Source organism: Arachis ipaensis, chromosome B7 (assembly GCF_059453495.1).
Source record: "Arachis ipaensis isolate K30076 ecotype BB chromosome B7, ASM5945349v1, whole genome shotgun sequence".
Classification (NCBI taxonomy): domain Eukaryota; kingdom Viridiplantae; phylum Streptophyta; class Magnoliopsida; order Fabales; family Fabaceae; genus Arachis; species Arachis ipaensis.
In genome coordinates this window covers 142,928,938-142,948,864 of record NC_142442.1, presented here as the reverse complement: position 1 = coordinate 142,948,864, position 19,927 = coordinate 142,928,938, and the positions used below count along the sequence as shown (strand labels likewise).

Below are 19,927 nucleotides of genomic sequence, written 5' to 3'. Positions count from 1 at the left end.
TATTCTAAGTGGTTTCAATTTTACAAAGAATATCTTTTCCTTCTTACTACGGATGGCAATGTAGTGACGAGGGATAGGTGTTTCAATATTTACACTTGCCTTAAATCTTAACTACTTGTCCTATTAATTTAGGTATTTTATTTATTGTTTTAAATTCATAGGCGAGGATATTTTACCGCTTTGTTCCATCCTATTCCGAATGTAATATTTTGTCTTTTTTATTTATGACATTTTTTTTGTTTGAAATATAATCTATGATATGAAAAATAAAATATAAAATATTAAATATTATGTAAATTTCAAATATAATTAAAGTAACCATATTATAAATTCCAAAAAATAAAAAAAAATGTAAATTTATCAAATTAAATTCGTCAAATTCGTTAATCTATTTCAAACGTTCGTTAATAAAAAATTACTATTTCAAACGTTCGTTAATCTATCAGAACAAAAATTACTATCCATATTCGTCTCATACCCAAATAATTATCAGATCATCAACAACATTCACACATAAATTTCGGGGTAATTTACGTTGATAAAACAAAGAGTTTAAAATTACGCAGATGTCTTAAATCAAAATTAGTTATATATCTTGTCTTGAATATTTCTATATAAATCAACTCAAATTGACTCAATTTACTACTTGTACAACATATACATAGGAAAACGAATTAAGTTAATTCGATTTACTACTGATTATTTATTTATTCTTTATTAATTTTAAAACATAAATGTTAACAAGAAAATACCCTCTATTTAAATTTAAATAAAATATAAAAAATCAAAACAAATAAGAATAAAAATTTAACTTTTGTGTTTTAGCTCAAATTTCAAAAAAGTCTACATTTTTACAAACTTATGAATTCAAAATGGAACAATAAACTATTTCTAAAAATTTATTAAATATCATTATTTGACTCATTATCATCTAAATTCTAAAGAATCATTAGGGGACTTTTGATATTAAAACAATATTATAAAGTATAGCACTCTAAGGTCGTATAGGAGTTAAAACTTGGATTCCAGAATCAGAAATAACAAATAATTATACAATATAAAAAGACTAACTATATTTTACAATATGTAATTTAAGAAATAATTAAAATATTATATCAATTAAATTATTATTTAATTTGTGAAATTAAGTGTATAACTTACGCTTTGATGACATTATTTCAAACTCAAACTTAGATTTTTGAGAGTATAACGACATCAAAGCGTAAATTCTACACTTAATTTGAATTAACTTAATTTGATTTATTATGTCTATACTGTACTAGTAGTAAATCGAATCATAAAAATATTTAGGACAGAACATATAACGAATTTTGGTCGAGGACATTTACATAATTTTAAATTCCATTTATTTTATCTAAGTGAATTACCCTAAATTTCATAAAAAAAAAAGTAAAATATAAATATTTTTAGATGAATTATAATAATAATATTTTAATATTTTATTGATATTTAATTATGAACTAAAATATTTTGTCTTTTTTAATTTTTATAATATATTATAGCTGATTTTTCTTGTATTAATAATCAATAATAAATATTATTCCTATATATATATATGAAGGTTGGACATAACATGTACCTATTTTTAGGTGCCCGGTTGACACCCAAGAAAAAGTATCGAAGCAGCAGGCGTACCAGTCGCATGCTTCATAAACTAAGTTTCAATGTATATCTTAATGCAGACAAAATTATTTAATATATCTTAAGACTTCATAACCTTGGAGACTCAATAATTGATCACGAATGCTAGCCATAATAACCAAGAAGAAAATCACACGGCTTTTAAGAATTCAACCAACTGGAGCAGGTGACACGGCACTGTCCCAAGAAGCCTTTGCCCTTTGGGGCAACCACGTATATGTGTACACTACTACACTGTCATATGTCCTCATATAATTAATTTCATGGAGTCAATGATTCAATGTGTTTACAGCCTGCACAAACCTCTTCCAAAAACCTGAAGGAAAAAAAAAAGTTATGAACTGCAAACGCGTTGACTTTCTTTGAAATTTCTCTAGAAGAGCCGAAACGGCAGGGCAAAATTGAAAGGAATTGAGATTTATTCATCTTCAAAAGATGATGAATAGAGATTTATATGCATTTATTTTTACGTGAAATTAATAATTTTTTTAATTATAAAAAAATATATAATATATATAATTAAGATCAACTGTTAAAAATCACTGCCAGTATAACGGTACATTTAAAATTTTTTTTGTATGGTTATGTACTTATGTCATAATATATACTAGTAAATTCGAACTTATGGCTACTTCAATAATTCTTATCTCAGTTCTTCGGAATCGTGTGTCATAACTTCTAAGTAAAAGAATTATATGCTGAAAAAATTTAGGGACCAGCAACTTTGTTAAATTCTGGCCAATATGTAACCAACAAAGAAAAGTAAATTATTGGATAAAATCTCACACCCATCTCACACCATTAAAATCATCATTGATAACTATTTGATAACTACAAATCACAAAGTTACTGCCCCTAACATTCTTCTTATATGCTACATGTGGTCATGTGGACATGTCAGTATGCTTGCTGTTAAAATTGGAGCTATATTTATTTTTCAGTTATAATTTGGGTGCTTTGGCCAGGGGGTATTAAAGAATTATTATAGCGAATATATGCAAGCCAAGTGTCCTCCTTATACAGCCTAGAGGTTTGGATATGCTAGATATTGCAATAGAAACTGGAAAGCCTTCAATGTAGTTTAACATAAAATTAATAGGAAGATATTATTATATATACATGTTAATATAATTAATTATTAGGACATGAGAATATGATGATTGAAGGGATTCAACATATATTTTTTCATGGATCCTTAATAATAAACCTTTATTAAGGAGACAGTGAGCGAGTCTCACGGTTGCTGTGTCACTTTTTTTTTTCCCCTCTTTGGTGATTGATGGCCTTTATAGTACTTTAAAAGAATGTCAGAAACAGACTCATCCCCACAGCAATGTGGAGGCCCATAAACCCATTTTTATTTATTTATTTCCCTCGCAGAATTTAATTTTCTGTTGTACTACATCATATTCATGGAGACTCTCACACACGTTCTTAGTGATCTTTAATGAAAAAAATAGAAAAGAACGCGCATGATATGATGATGTAGCTTTCTTGTGTTTGTAACTACTCCTATATTGCTATCACCTTTAGTTAAGAGACTTATTAGAGTAAAGGACAAATAGGTCGTTGACCTTTTTTTCTGTAGACATTTTAGTTTTTAAAGAATGAAAAATACATTTATGTCTTTGACTTCCTGTAAAACATAGACATATTAACTCTTTCGTTGAATTCAGGCCGTTGAATTCGTCGAAAAACTCTGACCTGACAAATATAAAGTTGACCTGTCCGTTACGGAGTCCACGTGGCAGTGAGCTTTTCGAAATTGGACATATAAGTTCTCAAACACGAAAACGACGCCGTTTCGTTACCTTCCCTCCAAACACCGTTTAATCTCCGTATACAATACCCAGAAAACCCATACTTGAGTGAGAGAATTACTGAAAACTCTAAGCAACAGACGATCAAACTCCCTCGTCTGTGTTTCTTCCTCCAAAAATTACAACACGTAGAAGAGCAATCGGTGCGGGGTTGAAGTTGATGTCCGAAGCTGAGAAGAAGGTTGCGCTGAGATCGTGGTTGCTGTCTTCGTCAGAAGGTAAGATCGCGATGCTTAGCTATGAAGGCACAGTGTGTGCATGTTTACAGTGTGAGTAACAATGGTGGAATAGAATATGAAAAAGGTGTATAAAACGTCCTGTGTAGGATTAGGGGGGATTGTGCTAGGGCAATGTTGTTTCGTTCATATTTTGTGTTTATGTTTTTTTGAATTTAATCCTAGTTGTTTACGGGTTAATTTCAGATGGTTGACGTTTTTGTGGTGTCGGTCTTTCACCATGGAGGGAACTTTGTCAGAGCAAGTGATAGAAACCTGGTTTATCAGAATGAAAAGGAAGAGAGGTTCCCTGAGATGGACCTGGACTTTGTGAATTTCGGAGACTTTGTGATATTATTTAAGGGCTTGGGATACCAGTCATACAAGGCAGTATACTAGTATGATCCAACAAGCGCTGACATTGAATTCGGACTGAACATATTAACTGGGAATGCAGGGATCAACGCAATGCGAGAATACATAATGAAGAACCTAGGGTTAAGTGAGTTTCATATATACTTTGACTACCCTGTTGATGACCCAGAGGTTGTTGATGATGCTGCACAGAACTGAGATACTATAGGGGAGGTTGATGAAACTGTAGAGGAACTGAATACATCCTCTTCATCTGATGACGAGTACGAGAGCACGAAAGATGTGTTGTACAAACCTCCACCTGCTGGAATTGAGAGCGACAATACTAAAACTGACAGCAATGGCGGGGTTACTGCTGGCAAGAGAAAAAGATTTGTGAAGGGTAAAAAGAAGGTAGTGACTCCAAAGAAGTTAGCTGCAAATAAGCAAGGGTTAAAGAAAAAATCTAAGCAAGGAAAGAGAAAGAGACAATTTGGCACAAGGGTTAATGAAAGAGGAGAAAGCAGGGAAAATGGAAATGTTGGAATACGTGGTGAAGTTGGGGATCAGGAGCCTGATGTGCAGCCCGATAATGCAGTAGGGGGTGGGTTTTATGTCAATGAAGTCCCAACGGAAGTGGAGGAAATCATGTTTGAGTATGAGTCTGAGGACTTGCATACTCCCATATAATCCGATGATGAAGGAGGAGGTAATAAATTTTCAGAATTTGATGATGATTATGCTCATGGTGAGGGCAGGTTTGAGTTAGGAACTAGATTTGTCACTGTCGACAGGTTCAAGCAGGTAGTAAAAGATTCGTTCATTGCTGAGGGGCGGGAACTGAAGTAGATAAAAAATGACAAGGAGAGAGTGAGAGTGGAGTGTGGGGACAAGGAGTGTCCTTACTTAGTTCATTTGTCATACAACAAAACTTTACAGTGTTATCAAGTCAAGACGTACCATCCAGAACACACTTGTGCAAGGGATTTGAGCAGTAACACAGTTGATCAGCACTGCCTTAGTAAGAAAATTGAGAAGCGGATGTCAACGCAACCACACATGAATACGAAGAAGGCAACCGATTTCCTTAAAGAGGAATTTTCCCTGTGTCCCCATCCTAAGATGGTTTACAGAGTAGTAAGGAGGCCAGGGACAAGATCATGGGAAATGAAAGGGAACAATACAAGAGAACGAGGAAGTATTGTGAGCAAATACTGAGTAGCAATCCAGGCTCATCAGCCAGGCTGGAGCTCATGCTAATTCCAGAGGCTCCCCCTGTTTTTGATAAACTGTACATTTGCTTAGATGCCTGCAAGCAAGGTTTCAAAGATAGATGTCGTCCTTTGTTGCATTTGGATGGTTGCTTTCTGAAAACATATTATGGGGGTTGGCTTCTAGCAGCAGTTGCTCAGGATGCAAACAACCAGTTTTATGTTATTGCATATGGAGTTGTCAGGACTGAGACCAAGAATGCTTAGAAGTGGTTCCTGACCAACCTGCAAGGGGACAAAGGAGATGATGCAAACCATGGCTGGAACTTCATATCAGACCAACAGAAGGTAAAAGTAGTTCATGGTTATGAATGCATTTGACTGCAAATGTGATAACTCTGTTTTGTTATTTTCATTGCTTAGTGAAAATGTTGCTTGCCATTGTTCAATGCAGGGTTTGCTGCCTGCGCTGAAGGAGGTCATGCCACATGCAAAGCTCCGAAATTGTGTCATGCACATGTGGAAAAACTTCATAAAACGCTTCAAGGACGTATACATTAGAGAGGTTGTATGGGAGTATGCTAGATGCACGACTGTTGCTGATTTAAGGAATGCATGGAGAAGTTGAAGGCAGTTAACCAAGGTGTTTGGGAATACCTCAGTAAATTTAATCCGGAGACATGGGTAAAGGCTTACTTCTCCCATGGGCCAAAAGTGGATAACCTCAAACAACATGTGCGAGGTATTTAATGCTAAGATCGTAAACTACCGCTGTAAGCCTATCCTAACCATGTGTGAAGAGATCAGGTGTTACTTGATGAGGAGAATGGTGAATCATAACTACCGCTGCAAGCCTATCCTAACTATGTTCACCCTTGGCTGTGCATGGAGTCAATCAGGAGGACATATGCACACTGCATTAAGCCTGTTCCAAGTCCAGAATTTTGGGCAAGAACTGAGTTCTCGAAGCCAGACCCACCCATTATCAGAAGGCCAATTGGACGGCCAAAGGTTCATAATAGGCAAAAAGATCCTGCTGAGCCACTCATGCAAGGGGGAAAACTGAAGAAATCATTCACTGTATCTTGCAGAAAGTGTGGTGAGACGGGCCACAACTACAAAACATGTAAGGAAGCTCCTTCTAACCCAAACTGGAAGCCAAAGACAAGGCGCCCTAGGAAGAAAGCAGCTAGCTCCTCCCAGTCACTAATTGTGCTTCCTTTGTCACAATCTGCTCCCCCACCAGAGGTAAGATCCCTACTATTATCATAGTCATTTAGGTTACCTGCATTACAACCATACCAAGCTGACTTATATGTTATGCAGGGATTATTCTGTCTAAGTACTATAATGGTTAGGGACTATTTTGGCTTAGTATACAATACTTCAGGGATCAATCTGTCTTAATACACTATTCATCAGGTGCTATTATGTCCCATTATCAAACTGTTTACATATTATATTACTATTTTCAGGATGCATCCAACAGCCAACCAGGCAGCTCATCAAGCTTGCAACAAAATCCCACTGTTGTGAATGCACCTGCCCCAAGTCATCCACCTATTGCACCAGCTCCAACAAGGGTGACAAGGTCCACACTTGTGATTTCACCTCCAGGGCCAACAGCTACTCAAGCCAGGCCACCTGCCCCGACTTCAAGTCATCCATTTAAATCTCCAGGAAAAGCCAATGACACAACTCGCCCACAATAGTCTAAATTCAAACCAAAGCAGAAGATCTTCAGGCCGCCAGCTCCAATTGCTGCTAAACCAATTCCACCTAACACACAACAGCCAACTCCATCTAACACACCATCTGCAGCACCGAATCAGGAGGTTCCACGCCCAACTTTGCCAACTGCATCAACATTCAAGGACTCGAAAGAGTGAAGATTTCACCCATTATATGATTTTCTAACTTTTTGAAGATGTAATGGTTTATGACAAGTAGTAGATACAATTTTCTATTTTGTTACATACTTTTTGAACACCGGTTGTGGGTCAGGTGAACTCTGTGCTGTTGTAATAGTTCTGTCCATCATTGGCAAACCGGTTTTCTTTTTTTTTTTTTCGTACCAGTTCTAAACATGGATGTTTCCTTTGACAGTTTTTTTGTTAGTTATGCAATGCTAGATTATCTATTACTTAACCAACTTTAATTTCATACAAACCTTGCAAAACACGTACAAGGTAATGGAATCATTTATACAAATGACAAATTGCATTTTGTTTTGTGCAACAAAACAACATCCTTTTTCCTTCCTTGATCAATTCTTATAACTTAGAACAGCAAAATTCAAGACAATGAAAATAACACAAATACACCATCCTATTGGGGTTTTTTCATCTCTAGAGCTACTATCCTCTTCTCCAAACATGTGATCCTGATTTTCATGTCTTGCTTCTTGTGATACTCTTCAACATCCACAAATTCCTTCTCTCCCATATACTTGTTTCTGTCAAGCCAAGTCTAGCAATGTGCTCATCAAGCCACAAAAAAAATTTGCAATGCGGTTGTCTTGCCTGCACAAAATCAATCCACAGAAGTAAAAAAAAAATTCTGGTATTCCTAACACAAGTTCAAGTACACATTCCACATAGTTAGTTATCATACCTTATAAAAGGGACAGCCCAGAAATAATCTGTTAGGATTGCTTCGTGTCTTCGACATGAAAAGGATTGTGTTTTCTCCACATAAGCACTTTGGTGAGACGCCATCTTTGCCATCCTTCCCGTTAGGAAGTGAGCTCGCACCGAACTAGGCTTCTCTTCCCCCACCTCCACTTCTTCTCGAGCTTGATGATACTCCTTCAGATGCCATGGCACGAAGAATTTCCTTTCTTCGTTCACTCCCACAACACCCACTTCGCCATTTCTGTGCAGACGAGGGATTAAGGCAGAAAAATTTGAAAGATTGGAGGAGGTAACGAAACGGCGTTATTTTCGTGTCTGGGGACTTATATGTCCAGTTTCGAAAAGCTTATTGCCACGTAGACTCCGTAACAGACATGTCAGTTCCACGTTTGCTAAGTCAAAGTTTTTCGACGGGTCCAACGGCTTGAATTCAATGGAAGGGTTAATATGTCCACGTTTTACAGGGGTCAGGGACATGAATGTATTTTCCGTTCCTTGAGGACGAAAATGTCCGCAGAAAAAAAGGTCAGGGACCTATTTGTTCTTTACTCGACTTATTAATTAATTAATCATGTGAATATAGGAGAGAAAAGGAATTTGAACTGTAATTGAATAAATCTAATTGTACGTGAATTTTTGTTATTTTTTTATATTTTATAATTGTTCAGTTATTAGTATATATACAAAGCTTAATAGAGAAATATTAGTTATTGTGATTAAGAGCCGTTAAAAAATTACTTATTAAAATTTTTTTCTTTTTTTTTTTTATCTTGGTAGTAGTAAAATTAGCTATTTTTGTTTTGACTTTTATTCTCACGACCCCTCAAATTCAAGGTTTTGGAAGACAAGACCTTGAACTTAGTCTTAAAATGAACAAAAGCATCTCTAGACAATTTTTGTGAGAATATCAACAGATTACGAGATTAAAAGGATGTGAACAACATAGAGTTGGCATTAACCAAATTTTGAAGAAAATAGAAGTCAACTTCGAAGTGTTTGGATCGGCTATGAAACATGGGATTGGCTACAAGCATCACGACGCTTAGGTTGTCACAGAACAAGGTGGATGGAATAGAGCTTGACACATGAAGTTCATTGAGTAGTTTTGCACCCATAGTATCTCTGCTGCAACTTCGGCTAGGCAGTGAAACTCAACCTCTATGGATGAGCGACTGACTGTATTTTGTTTTCGACTTAACCAGAAAATAGGATTTTCACCGAGGAATATGCAATAGCCACTGGTGAAGCATCAATCATCCAAATCGCTCACCCAGTCTGCATCTGTATATACAAAAATTTGAAAATCAGTAGAAGGAGCAAGTGAAGTTCAAACCGTGATACTTGTTACCAGAAAGGTAGCGAAGTATTCTTTTAACAACAAGCCAATGCTTATATTGAAGTTAGAGACTCGAAATCAAGCAAAAGCGAAGACACGAGTGGGGTGGATTTGGAATCATCTCTTTCAACCCCAAAAAAAGATATTGAAGCAGAGTCTACAGAATGATTGCCTCTGTATTAATGAAATCTCATCATCCATACATAACGAATTGGTGTGATATATTCAAATCATAACATATGAACAGTAAAAACTAGTATTCTTATTGAGATTAGAACTCATAGGGAAGAAAATCTATTTATGAATAGAATCAAATATGAATGGAATAAAAAATGCAGTATATACAAACAAAGGTATTTGGTTATTGGTAAAAAATCAATATACTTCTAATGTCGATTCTAGATCAACTAGGACAGAAATAAAGCATTGGGTCGAACTCTTCTTTGGTGTCAAGGTAATAGTTATGAATAGTCATCGACTACCGGTAAAAGGTAGAAGAATGCGACTTATTATGAGACATACAATGCATTACAGACGTATGATCATTACGCTTCAACCGGGTTATTCTATTCCACCTTTAGAAGTGATTATTCATCAAGTTGCTCCCTGATCTAAAAAAATATACTTGATTTGTGCCTATTTTCTGTATCTAAAAGATCTTATTCTTTTGAACATAAAGAAATAAAGAGGCCATTGCAAATGCCGAAAATACTAGTACCACTAGTATTTATATTGAATAAATAGTATTAATAGTGATTTATCTTATAAATATTAATTTTGAATAGTGTAATTCAACAAACTCGCACGTTTGCAAAAAAAAAAGTAAGGAATTAAAGTATCTTGGCCCTCTCTCCTCTTATAAATTGATTCAGAAGTTGATTTTGAGTATCAAAATTCTGGTAAATAATGATATCTATACTATCTAGTATTGTCATAATATCGGCCAATTTCATTCTTTTAACTAATTGGGGAAGAATTTGCAAATTAATAAAATCCAATGGACGAATTTTCCATCTCCAAGAAAAAACATTCTGATATCCTATTAGAAAAATTCCCAAATCTCCTTTGGGGCCTTGTGCATGCAGCAACCCATTGGCTAGCGGCAGGCCCTTAAATGGAGTTTCGATCCGCGATGGATTAGTTTTTGACTTGTCGGGTTGGGGGATACCGTGGGCAACCAAAAAAAAAGTTAGAGACAGTTTTTTACTAATGAATCGATATTCAAAATCATTCCATTCTGGTTCTCTTTCCCTATCAAAGTAACGGATTCTAAATTCTCATGTGGTCCGTCGGAAATTCCTTCCAAAGCCTGTTGAATAATTTTTATAGATTCCACCATTTCACCAATTTGAACTAAATAACGAGCTAATGAGTCTCTTTTTTGCCATTGAACGTTCCAATCAAATTCCTCATAACACTCATAATTTTTAACTTTACGCAGATTCCATTGTATTTTGGAAGCCCGAAGCATCGGTCCTGATAAACCCCAATTAATTACTTCCTTTCCACTAACAATGCCTATTTCCTCAACCCGTTCTAAAAAAATGGAATTTCACGTAATAAGTTTTTGATATTTAACAACCCCTGTTAAAAGATAATCACAAAAATCTAAACATTTATCTATCCAACCATGAGGTAGATCAGCCGCAACTCCTCTGATACGAAAAAAAATTATGCATCATTTTCATACTTATCGCAGCTTCGAATAGATCATATATTAATTCTCTTTCTCTAAAAATATACAAAGGGATTTGTGCACCAATATCCGCCATAAAAAGTCCCAGCCATAATAGGTGAGAAGCTATACGACTCAATTCTAACATAATTACTCGAATATAGCAGGTGGCTCTTTGAGGTACTTGAATATTTTTCAATTGTTCTGGTCCGTTTACGGTTATTTCTTCTGTGAACATCGTAGCTAAATAACCCCAACGTATTACATAAGATAGATACTGTATAATTGTTCGATTTTTTCGTAATTTTTTCCATTCCTCTGTGTAAATAATCTAATAATAGTTTATAATCAATAACATTCTCACCATCCAGAATAACAATAAGTTGAAAAATACTATGCATTAATGGGTGGTGAAGTCTCATATTCACTACCATAAGATCTTTTCTTTTGACTATCTCATTCATAAATTTTTTTCTCGATTTATTCTTCCATACTCTGTATAGGTAAAAAAGGTAGTGCCAACATTTTTGTGTTGCATTAGAATCATACATTTTTGGAGTCTTTCCTTCCAAAATATGATCTGCAAGGTTTTGGCCACGAATGATAAACAAAGTAAATCGTTTCTATGTGACAATTCTTTTCTGGAGTTTATTTGAAATGAAGTTAAAAAGACTTTTATTGGTAGCAGAGCCAGAAGTACTTGATACCATGTGAATAGTAGAAGAGAAAAGAGAATTGAACTGTAACCGAAAAAATTTAATTGTATGTGAATTGTTATTATTATTTTTTTGTTGACTTTATAATTGTTCAGTTACTAGTATATATACGAAGTTTAATAGAAAAATATCAGCTATTGTGATTAACAGCCGCCAAAAAAATGAAAAAAAATTCTAAATACCCATTGACAATTATCTCAAAAGACAACGAGGTCTTTGACAAAAAAAAAAAATTCAATGCGACTCCTGATAATTATCTCGAAAGGACAATGAGATCCTTGTGCAAAAAAAAATCAATGTTATTTTTTTTAGCACAGAGGCTAATCAATCCCAAAAAAATAAATCAAAGACCGAATTAAGTGTTTTTTCTTGGAGGTCTCATTATCCTTTCGAGGCAATTGTCAGGAGTCGGGTGCTTCACTCCTAAAAAATTAGCCGTTGGAGTTCTCTTTCTCTTTTTCTATTTTGACAGTAACAAAATTAGCTAATTCTGTTTTGCTTTTTATTCCCACAAATTATTATTAGTCACGTTTTAATGATTACTTAGACCCTCGGTGTCCTTCTTGTGATAGTTTTTTGGTGACTCCTTATGATAGTTTGAACTTGTCTAAAGTGTTTTAAGGCTAACTAAGAAATATCCCATATCATTGTAAATTAGTTAGAAATAAGGAGGACAATAATTTTAAATTGCAGCTGCGAGTGTTACCAAACACGAAAGATAATCAAATAAAAAAATAATTGTATTTATAGCTATAATAGTTAGAGAAAAATCTAAAACAACTCCTGACAATTACCTCAAAAAACAACGAAGTCTTTGACAAAAAAAATTTTTAACCTGTCTCTTGATAATTATCTCGAAAGGACAACAAAGCTCATATACTAAAAAAAGTCAATGTTATTTTTTTTGGCACATGAGCTAATCAGTCTAAAAAATAAAAAATCAGGAGCCGAATTGAATATTTTTTTTCTTGAGAACTTCGTTGTCCTCTCGAAGTAATTGTTAGGGGTCGAGTAGGGTATTCACCCTAATAGTTATTGTGTAAATAGTAACATAAAAATATCTTCCTAATTAAAAATTATTAAATAATTTAATATATTTAACTAAATTATTAAATATAATAAACGTCATAATCTTAGCTATTATTTTCAGAATTGTGGACCGCATTTTAAAACCCAGACAAGAACTTTGGTTAACGAATTATATGAGTTGTCGTTGACCATGTATTGGACCCACAGAGTGGACTATCTCTGAGTTCAGTTACAGAGAGAACTCAGACCAACTCTTTAGAATTAATTAAAAATATATGATATTCTAAGATTGAAATGTGCTTGTACCAATCAACATTGTTTCTGTTGGGATTTAGAGTATAAATGTGTGCCAAGTTCTTGATGATTACACAAGAAAGGAATATTATTAGGCCACTATACACAACACAACACAAACCAAAAAAGAAATGGAAGCTGTTGGTGTTGGAGCCTTCCCTGAAGGAGAATGGGATTGCATTTACAGAATATTTTCAATTGAAGAAGATGGGAACACAGAAATTGAATCCATGTTTTCTCCCACCCCTAATTTGCAGTATATTTGTCAAGAGAGTAGTAATAGCATATTTGATAATGATTTTCACTTTCACATGATGATGATGATGATGATGGATAATGAGAAAAACCATGATGGGGTTTTTGTTCCTTCTATTATGGAAGAACATGTCACAATGAATGAAGATGATAAGACAAGTGAAAATCCTGAATTGCCACTAGATAACAAGAAAAAGGTTCGTGTTTCAAAAGATGTAAGCTCTGTGTTAATTTGAACTTATTAGCTCCTTGATTTTATCATATATAATATGATGGTTATATAACTCTAGCAACATTTAAAAAGTATTGTTAGAATTAAGATATTTTTTTATATTTTTACATTATTTTTTATTTTTATTTTTTAAATTAGAAAAACATATTACTTTAATTTTAGCAGTATTTTTTAAAAGAATTTTTTCTATAATAAAATAAAAATAATTATGTAAAGAAGTCATGCTTGTTGTCCGTGTATTTTTGTGTACTCCTATATATTGTTTGTGGATCTATATACTATTTTCTAAACTTTGATTTGGATTAAAAGTGCATGTTTCAAAAAACTTGAGTGGAGTTCACCGGGAGTTAGGCGAACTCTATAAAATTTATAGAGTTCCGCTAGGGTAACGCAAACTTGCCCATTTTTATAGAGTTCGCCGGGTCCAGGGACGGATCCAGAAATGTTATCATGGGGAGCCAATAATATATATAATATTTAAAAATTATGCAAAAAATTATATAATGTAAAATGTATTACAAAAATATACCGATAGAAAATATATTTTAAAATACAAAAAATATGTACGTATTTTTTGTTAACGAAGTGGTCGATTTTTCGTATCATAAAATTCATCGATAATAGAATCTGTGTTAAATTTTTCAGCAATTTTCTTTTTAATATAATTAAAAGACAATTAGCAAGAAATTCATCTTTCATTTTGTTTCTGAGTTATTCTTCACAACATTCATAGCTGAAAAAGATCTCTCAGTTATAGTAGTTGAAACATAGAGAATTAATACCAAATGAATTAAGAAGGACGCTCACAAGAAGAAAAAAATCCACTTTATAAGATTTGAAAAATTTTATTTAATTTAAAAATATTAGTAATAATATCTTTTTAGATATTAGAAATCATTAATATGTAAGTTAGATTAGACTTTTATTTATATTAAACTAAATACTAAATAAATTTTTTAAAAAATTAAATCATACTTAATAACTTATTACTATTAATCTTTTTTTAAAAAAGTTGGGGCCGAGACCTCCACTCCCCCGTATGTCCGTCCCTGGCCAGGTCCTACGAACTTGTTTAAATGCAAAAAAAAATCGTATTTGTGGAATTAAAGTCCAAAAATCATGTTTAAAGAAATAATAATTTTTTTTATTTTATTATTAAAAAAAATCCCTTTTTTAAAATGTTGTTAAAATTGTATAATCACGATAACCATAGTAATAATGACAACCATCCCAAATATATAGCTGTTGGGTGTTCTTAACATAAGAGTTTGGAAATTCATCAGAGGAAGGATAATGAAGTAGGGAACAAGAAGAAGCAGAAGGTGGAGAGTAATGGGAAAGAAATAGAAGAAAATAATGCAGAATCAGATGGACTTGGCACTACTGATAATTATACCGCTTTAGAAGATGATAATGGCACTAATAATGATAATAAGGAGGAGAATAGTGGAGGAGCTACTTCTTCAGCATTGAACTCAAATGGGAAGACAAGAGTTACTAGAGGATCAGCAACAGATCCTCAAAGCCTTTATGCAAGGGTAATTAATAATAAATGATCACATATAACTTAATTTTTTCCAATTCAATATATATATTCATTATTGCTTGTGAATGATGCAGAGGAGAAGAGAGAGGATTAATGAGAGACTAAGAACTCTACAGAGTCTTGTTCCCAATGGAACAAAGGTAATTATAATTATTAAAACAGTTGTGTATCCATGTGTACATATATTGTATATGAAAAGTTGTACCTAAACTCAAAAAATCATGTATTGTTTTTGTTCATTTTTAATGTGTATTTTATATTCTAATATGTATCCTATTCCAATATGTGGATATGATTTCAATTACTAGATGACCATATTATATTTATGAGTCCCGCTAGAAAAATAATGGCTTATTTGTACAATGGGTTATATGAGTTACAAAATGAACATCCCTCGTACTATCTAAAATAACCATCCGAGTACTAGGGATAATAAACATCTTCCCAAAAACTTAAACTGATTTTTTGGTTCACCAATGATCGAACTCTTGACCTTTCAAATCTAGAGCTCTAATACCATATCATGATACCACTCATTCCAAAAGTTTCAGCTAATAGAAAAATGTAACACTAATGATTATATCTCTAATACTCCCTAAACCTCCATTGGCTCCTCATACTTTCCCTATATTTATATACACAGGTTGATATAAGCACAATGCTAAAAGAAGCAGTGCATTACGTGAAATTTTTGCAGCTACAGATCAAGGTAATATTCCTATCATAAACTTGAATTGTCATTAGTTTCTCATTCTCATTAGAAATTCTTATTGTATATATATGTAGCTTTTGAGCTCTGATGATTTGTGGATGTACGCTCCGATAGCTTATAATGGATTTGACATTGGACTCATCAATCTATCTCCTCAACAACATTAATACTCCATCGATCGCAATTATTACCTGATGATGATCTTCTTCAACAATCCAAAATGCCTTCTTGCCAGATTATTTTATCACATTTTTGTTGTACCAAACAAAAAGGTTGAGATCACGGTTATACAGTACTATGATGTGTGCTCTCACTTCAATCAATTATGTGCAGCCTCCTTAAATTCATAAAAGAGAAAAAAAAAATCCTACCGAAACACTTTTGTACATGTAACTGAACGAATGAAAAATCAGAGAGGCACCCACGAGTTGAGGAAAGTATCATATCGTACACAAAAAATAAAATGTTAGTTAATAATTGACGACGTTATTGTTTCCGTAATAAATTGGCCTCTAAAATTTGGCCTGATACTCAGAATAATTGACGACGTAATTTCCAAAGAGTTTGGGCGCAAAATCAATGCGTCGTCGTTTAAGTAGTGTCTACGGTGTCAACGAAATTGTGGAGGTCATTCTGAGTATCGGGCTAAATTTCAGAAGCCAAATTAAGATTTAATTCGAAATTCTGAACTCGCAATTTTTAGGTGAGTAGAGAAATATTATACTATTTGAGTTACAGCTCGTTGACAATTGATTAACATTGTTAGGATAAACAAAATATATCTTTAGTATAAATTACAATAAGTCTAAATATGACGATAGATACAGAAGCAACTTTAGCAGAATTAAATCTGCCAACATGCACAGCGCAACCAAAAATACAAACAAAAAACGTATTTGTAAATAATAACAGTATAAATTAATAATAATCATATAGATCAACAGTTACCGTATATATTACAGTATGATACGGATATCTGTATATACAAATAGTATGTATATATATCTATAAATAATATTGTACAGTATGAATAGTACTTGCACAAATATCGAGTTTTTTACAATTTGGAGAGGATTAATTCTAGTATGAGAAGCTGGGTTTAGAAAGGTCACTTGCGAGACAGATTGTTTGGATGCTTTTATCTTTGTTAATGATAGAAACAACCAAGTGCAAAGTTCTGATAATGATTTGGTGACTAAAATCAAAGAGGTCTTAAGCTGAAATTGGAGAGTAGAAGTCAATCTAATTCAAAGAGATACCAACCAAGTTGCTGATGCTTTGGCTAAATATGCAGCATCTAATAGCATATAGTAATTGGAATGGAATGAGCCTTGAAAAGATTTAACAGTGTTATTACAACGGGACTAAGTCTTTAGTGTTTAGTGTTTTTTCTTTGTTTCTTTTTATCCTTAGACACCAAACAAAATATTTAACATGAAAAATCTTAAAATTGAATAAAAACTAGGCATCAAACTCCAACAGAAATACTACTATATTTAGAATTATACAATATTCTTTCTATATTTTTATACACTCAAGAGGTATATATAGTATTTTTTAATGAGATTTTTTTTATTTAAATACTACAATTTTATGATAATTATGGTACTAAAGAATAATAAAGATAATATTCAAAAAATATTCCTGATGTATAAATCCATACACTAATTTTTTGAGAATTATTCACACTATTTTTTTTCACCCGTGTTTGGTACGTTAAACCAAACGAACCCCTCCCTATTTATAGAAAAAAATTAATTTAATAATATAAAAAATTAAATTAAATAAAAGAAAAAGTAGATGGGAGATGAAAAATAAAAGGAAAAAAATGAAAAAAAAAAAAGAAAAAAAAAAGTAAATTTTTTTGTGTGTAGTTTAGATGAAAAAATTTTATTAAAAATAAAAATAAATTTTTTTTATTTGGATAAAAAAATAAAAAAAATTATAATAGAATAAAATCACATTAATATTTTTATTTATATTATATATAAATTATAATTTATTGTTACTTTTTTTATGTTACACAAAGAGTAAATTTATAATTTGTTAATTTTTCATCATCTTGTATGGTTGAGAGAAAAATTTTGACATAAACTCTACTGTCATTTTTTTTTCCACCTAATTTCTCTCTTTATCCAATAAAAAAAAAACTTATTTTTCATTCATTTTTCTTCTTTTACATGTTCTTTCCTCTCAAATTCTTTTGATCCAAATATAGGATAAATGAGGCTCCTGGCTAAATTGGAAGGTGTTGAAATGGAGAGGGGGCGTATGCGTATTTCCTCGTACCAAATCCTTAGACTTAAAAGTAAAAGTACATCGTACCTAGTATTTATTCCCCCTTGTTGTATACTTGTATGTACGTGTCCAGTGCACTAAATCTTACCTGGGGTTCCACCCTGGACTATGGTCCCATAAGATTTTGCCTACGAAGAATGTTAGGGTCAGCAATTTTTGTGATTTGTAGCCATTAAATAGTTATTAATGATAATTTTAATAGTGTGAAATTGGTATAAAATTTTATCCAATAACTCACTTTTTTTATTAGTTATATATTAGTCAAAATTTAAAAAAGTTGCTGACGTAGACTTTTCTTTTTGCCCACAGCTTCCAGCTTTCCACTTCAACTCGATGGCTTCTCTCTTCTTCATGCTCAGCTAAATAACTCTAGTACTCTACTAGTATATAGAATTTCGCATTCATTTTGATTTTACTATTTAATTACTAACATTTGTTAATTGTGCTACAGTAACAGTAGCGATGCAGAGTGATGAGAAAATAAAAATTAAAAAATAAAAAAGGCAAGAGATTAAGAAATTTGATAATGATATGAGCGGGCTTGGCCCTTGGGAGTGGGGGTAACCTGTACTGATTCCTATGCCACGCCCATCATTCACCAAACCATGTGCTGCTGTGTGTCCGACTTTCCGATAACAACATTATAAATTTATATGTAGTTTAAGGATGAATTTGGATCCTAAAAATTTTAAATTTGTACTTTAGAGAGTACTTCTGCGTTTGAATAGTTTTTCTCTCATATTTATTTTTGGTTCTACCTATAAAATAAATAATGAGAAATTACACTTTACTCTTTAAAGTGAAATTTAAACTTTAGAGAATCCAAATCCTTTAAGAATATATGTTAGAGAAATGTTATAGAAGTATCAAAATTTCTTAATCTAATATATTTAGTTTAGTAATTTAATAATATATTTTTAATTTATATTTTTAAATATTAATAATTAATTGTTAATTAAAAGTTAAAAATTTTATTGATTTTTTAATACTTTTTTATATGTTAATATTATTAATTAAAAAAATTTATATAAAAATTAAATTTAAATTTTTACAATATTTATTATCTATTTATTAAAATAAAATATAAAAATTTCTACTACTAATATTAATAACAATAAACTTAGACGTCTAAAGTTTTTTTAAATAAAGTATTTAACTAAGTTACAGTGCGTTTCTTATTCATTATATATATACTTATTATTATTATTATTATTTATCTTTCTTCTTCTCCTCTTTTATTATAGTTCGTCGACGGAATTATCATCGTCGTTGCTGTGGTCATCTTCTTCTTTTTTTTTTTTTTTCAAGTTTTATTCTTTTTCAGCGTCTTTTTTATCTTTTGTTTGATCTTCCTTTTTCTTTTTCATTCTCAGTCAATATCATTATTATCATACTCATTTTTCATATATTTTTGTATATATTTATAAAATTAGAGCATAGAAATTTTAATTCAAAATATATAAAATTTTAATGTACAACACATTAATTTTTAGAATGACTACATATTCAGAACATTGGCACTCAACCAATAAAATATATACAATACAAAAATTTTTCATTTATAGTATAAAAATTTGTAATGCACAATACAAAAATTTTTAAAAAATCACACGTTTAAAATATTGACTTACCCAACCAACAAGTTACATTCATAGCAAAATTTGTATTATATCAATACATTTTCTACACTTTTCAATATAAATTTTTGGACTAAAAACGCTTCAAAAAGAAAAAACGGTAATATATACATGCATTTTTTATTTTTGTATTCGTGCCAATTTGGATAGATTTAGTTAAAAAAATTTATTAACATATAATTTTAAAGCGAATGCTAATATGTAAATGTTAAATTTTTTCTACATATATAAACAGACAAGTGTCAAAATTTTAAAGTATTGTGACATGTGAATTACTCGAATGACTGATATACTTCGAAAAT

General features: G+C 32.1%; 1 protein-coding gene across 1 annotated transcript; it reads left to right on the top strand.

Moving 5' to 3' along the window:
* Positions 1-13,076: 13,076 nt before the first annotated feature.
* On the top strand, positions 13,077-15,857 carry RSL4 (root hair defective 6-like 4). Its single transcript, XM_016309852.3, has 5 exons — positions 13,077-13,415; positions 14,716-14,970; positions 15,053-15,118; positions 15,622-15,687; positions 15,765-15,857. The coding sequence occupies exons 1-5, from the start codon at positions 13,077-13,079 to the stop codon at positions 15,855-15,857; spliced, it is 819 nt and encodes a 272-aa protein (XP_016165338.1).
* Positions 15,858-19,927: the final 4,070 nt, after the last annotated feature.

What these genes read in the sequence shown, in the direction of transcription:
- RSL4 (XM_016309852.3), top strand. Translation starts at nt 13,077, where the DNA reads ATGGAAGCTGTTGGTGTTGGAGCCTTCCCTGAAGGAGAATGGGATTGC. An exon ending in TTGTTCCCAATGGAACAAAG is followed by an intron (nt 15,119 to 15,621) that starts GTAATTATAATT and finishes TTATATACACAG; the next exon opens with GTTGATATAAGCACAATGCT. An exon ending in TTTTGCAGCTACAGATCAAG is followed by an intron (nt 15,688 to 15,764) that starts GTAATATTCCTA and finishes ATATATATGTAG; the next exon opens with CTTTTGAGCTCTGATGATTT.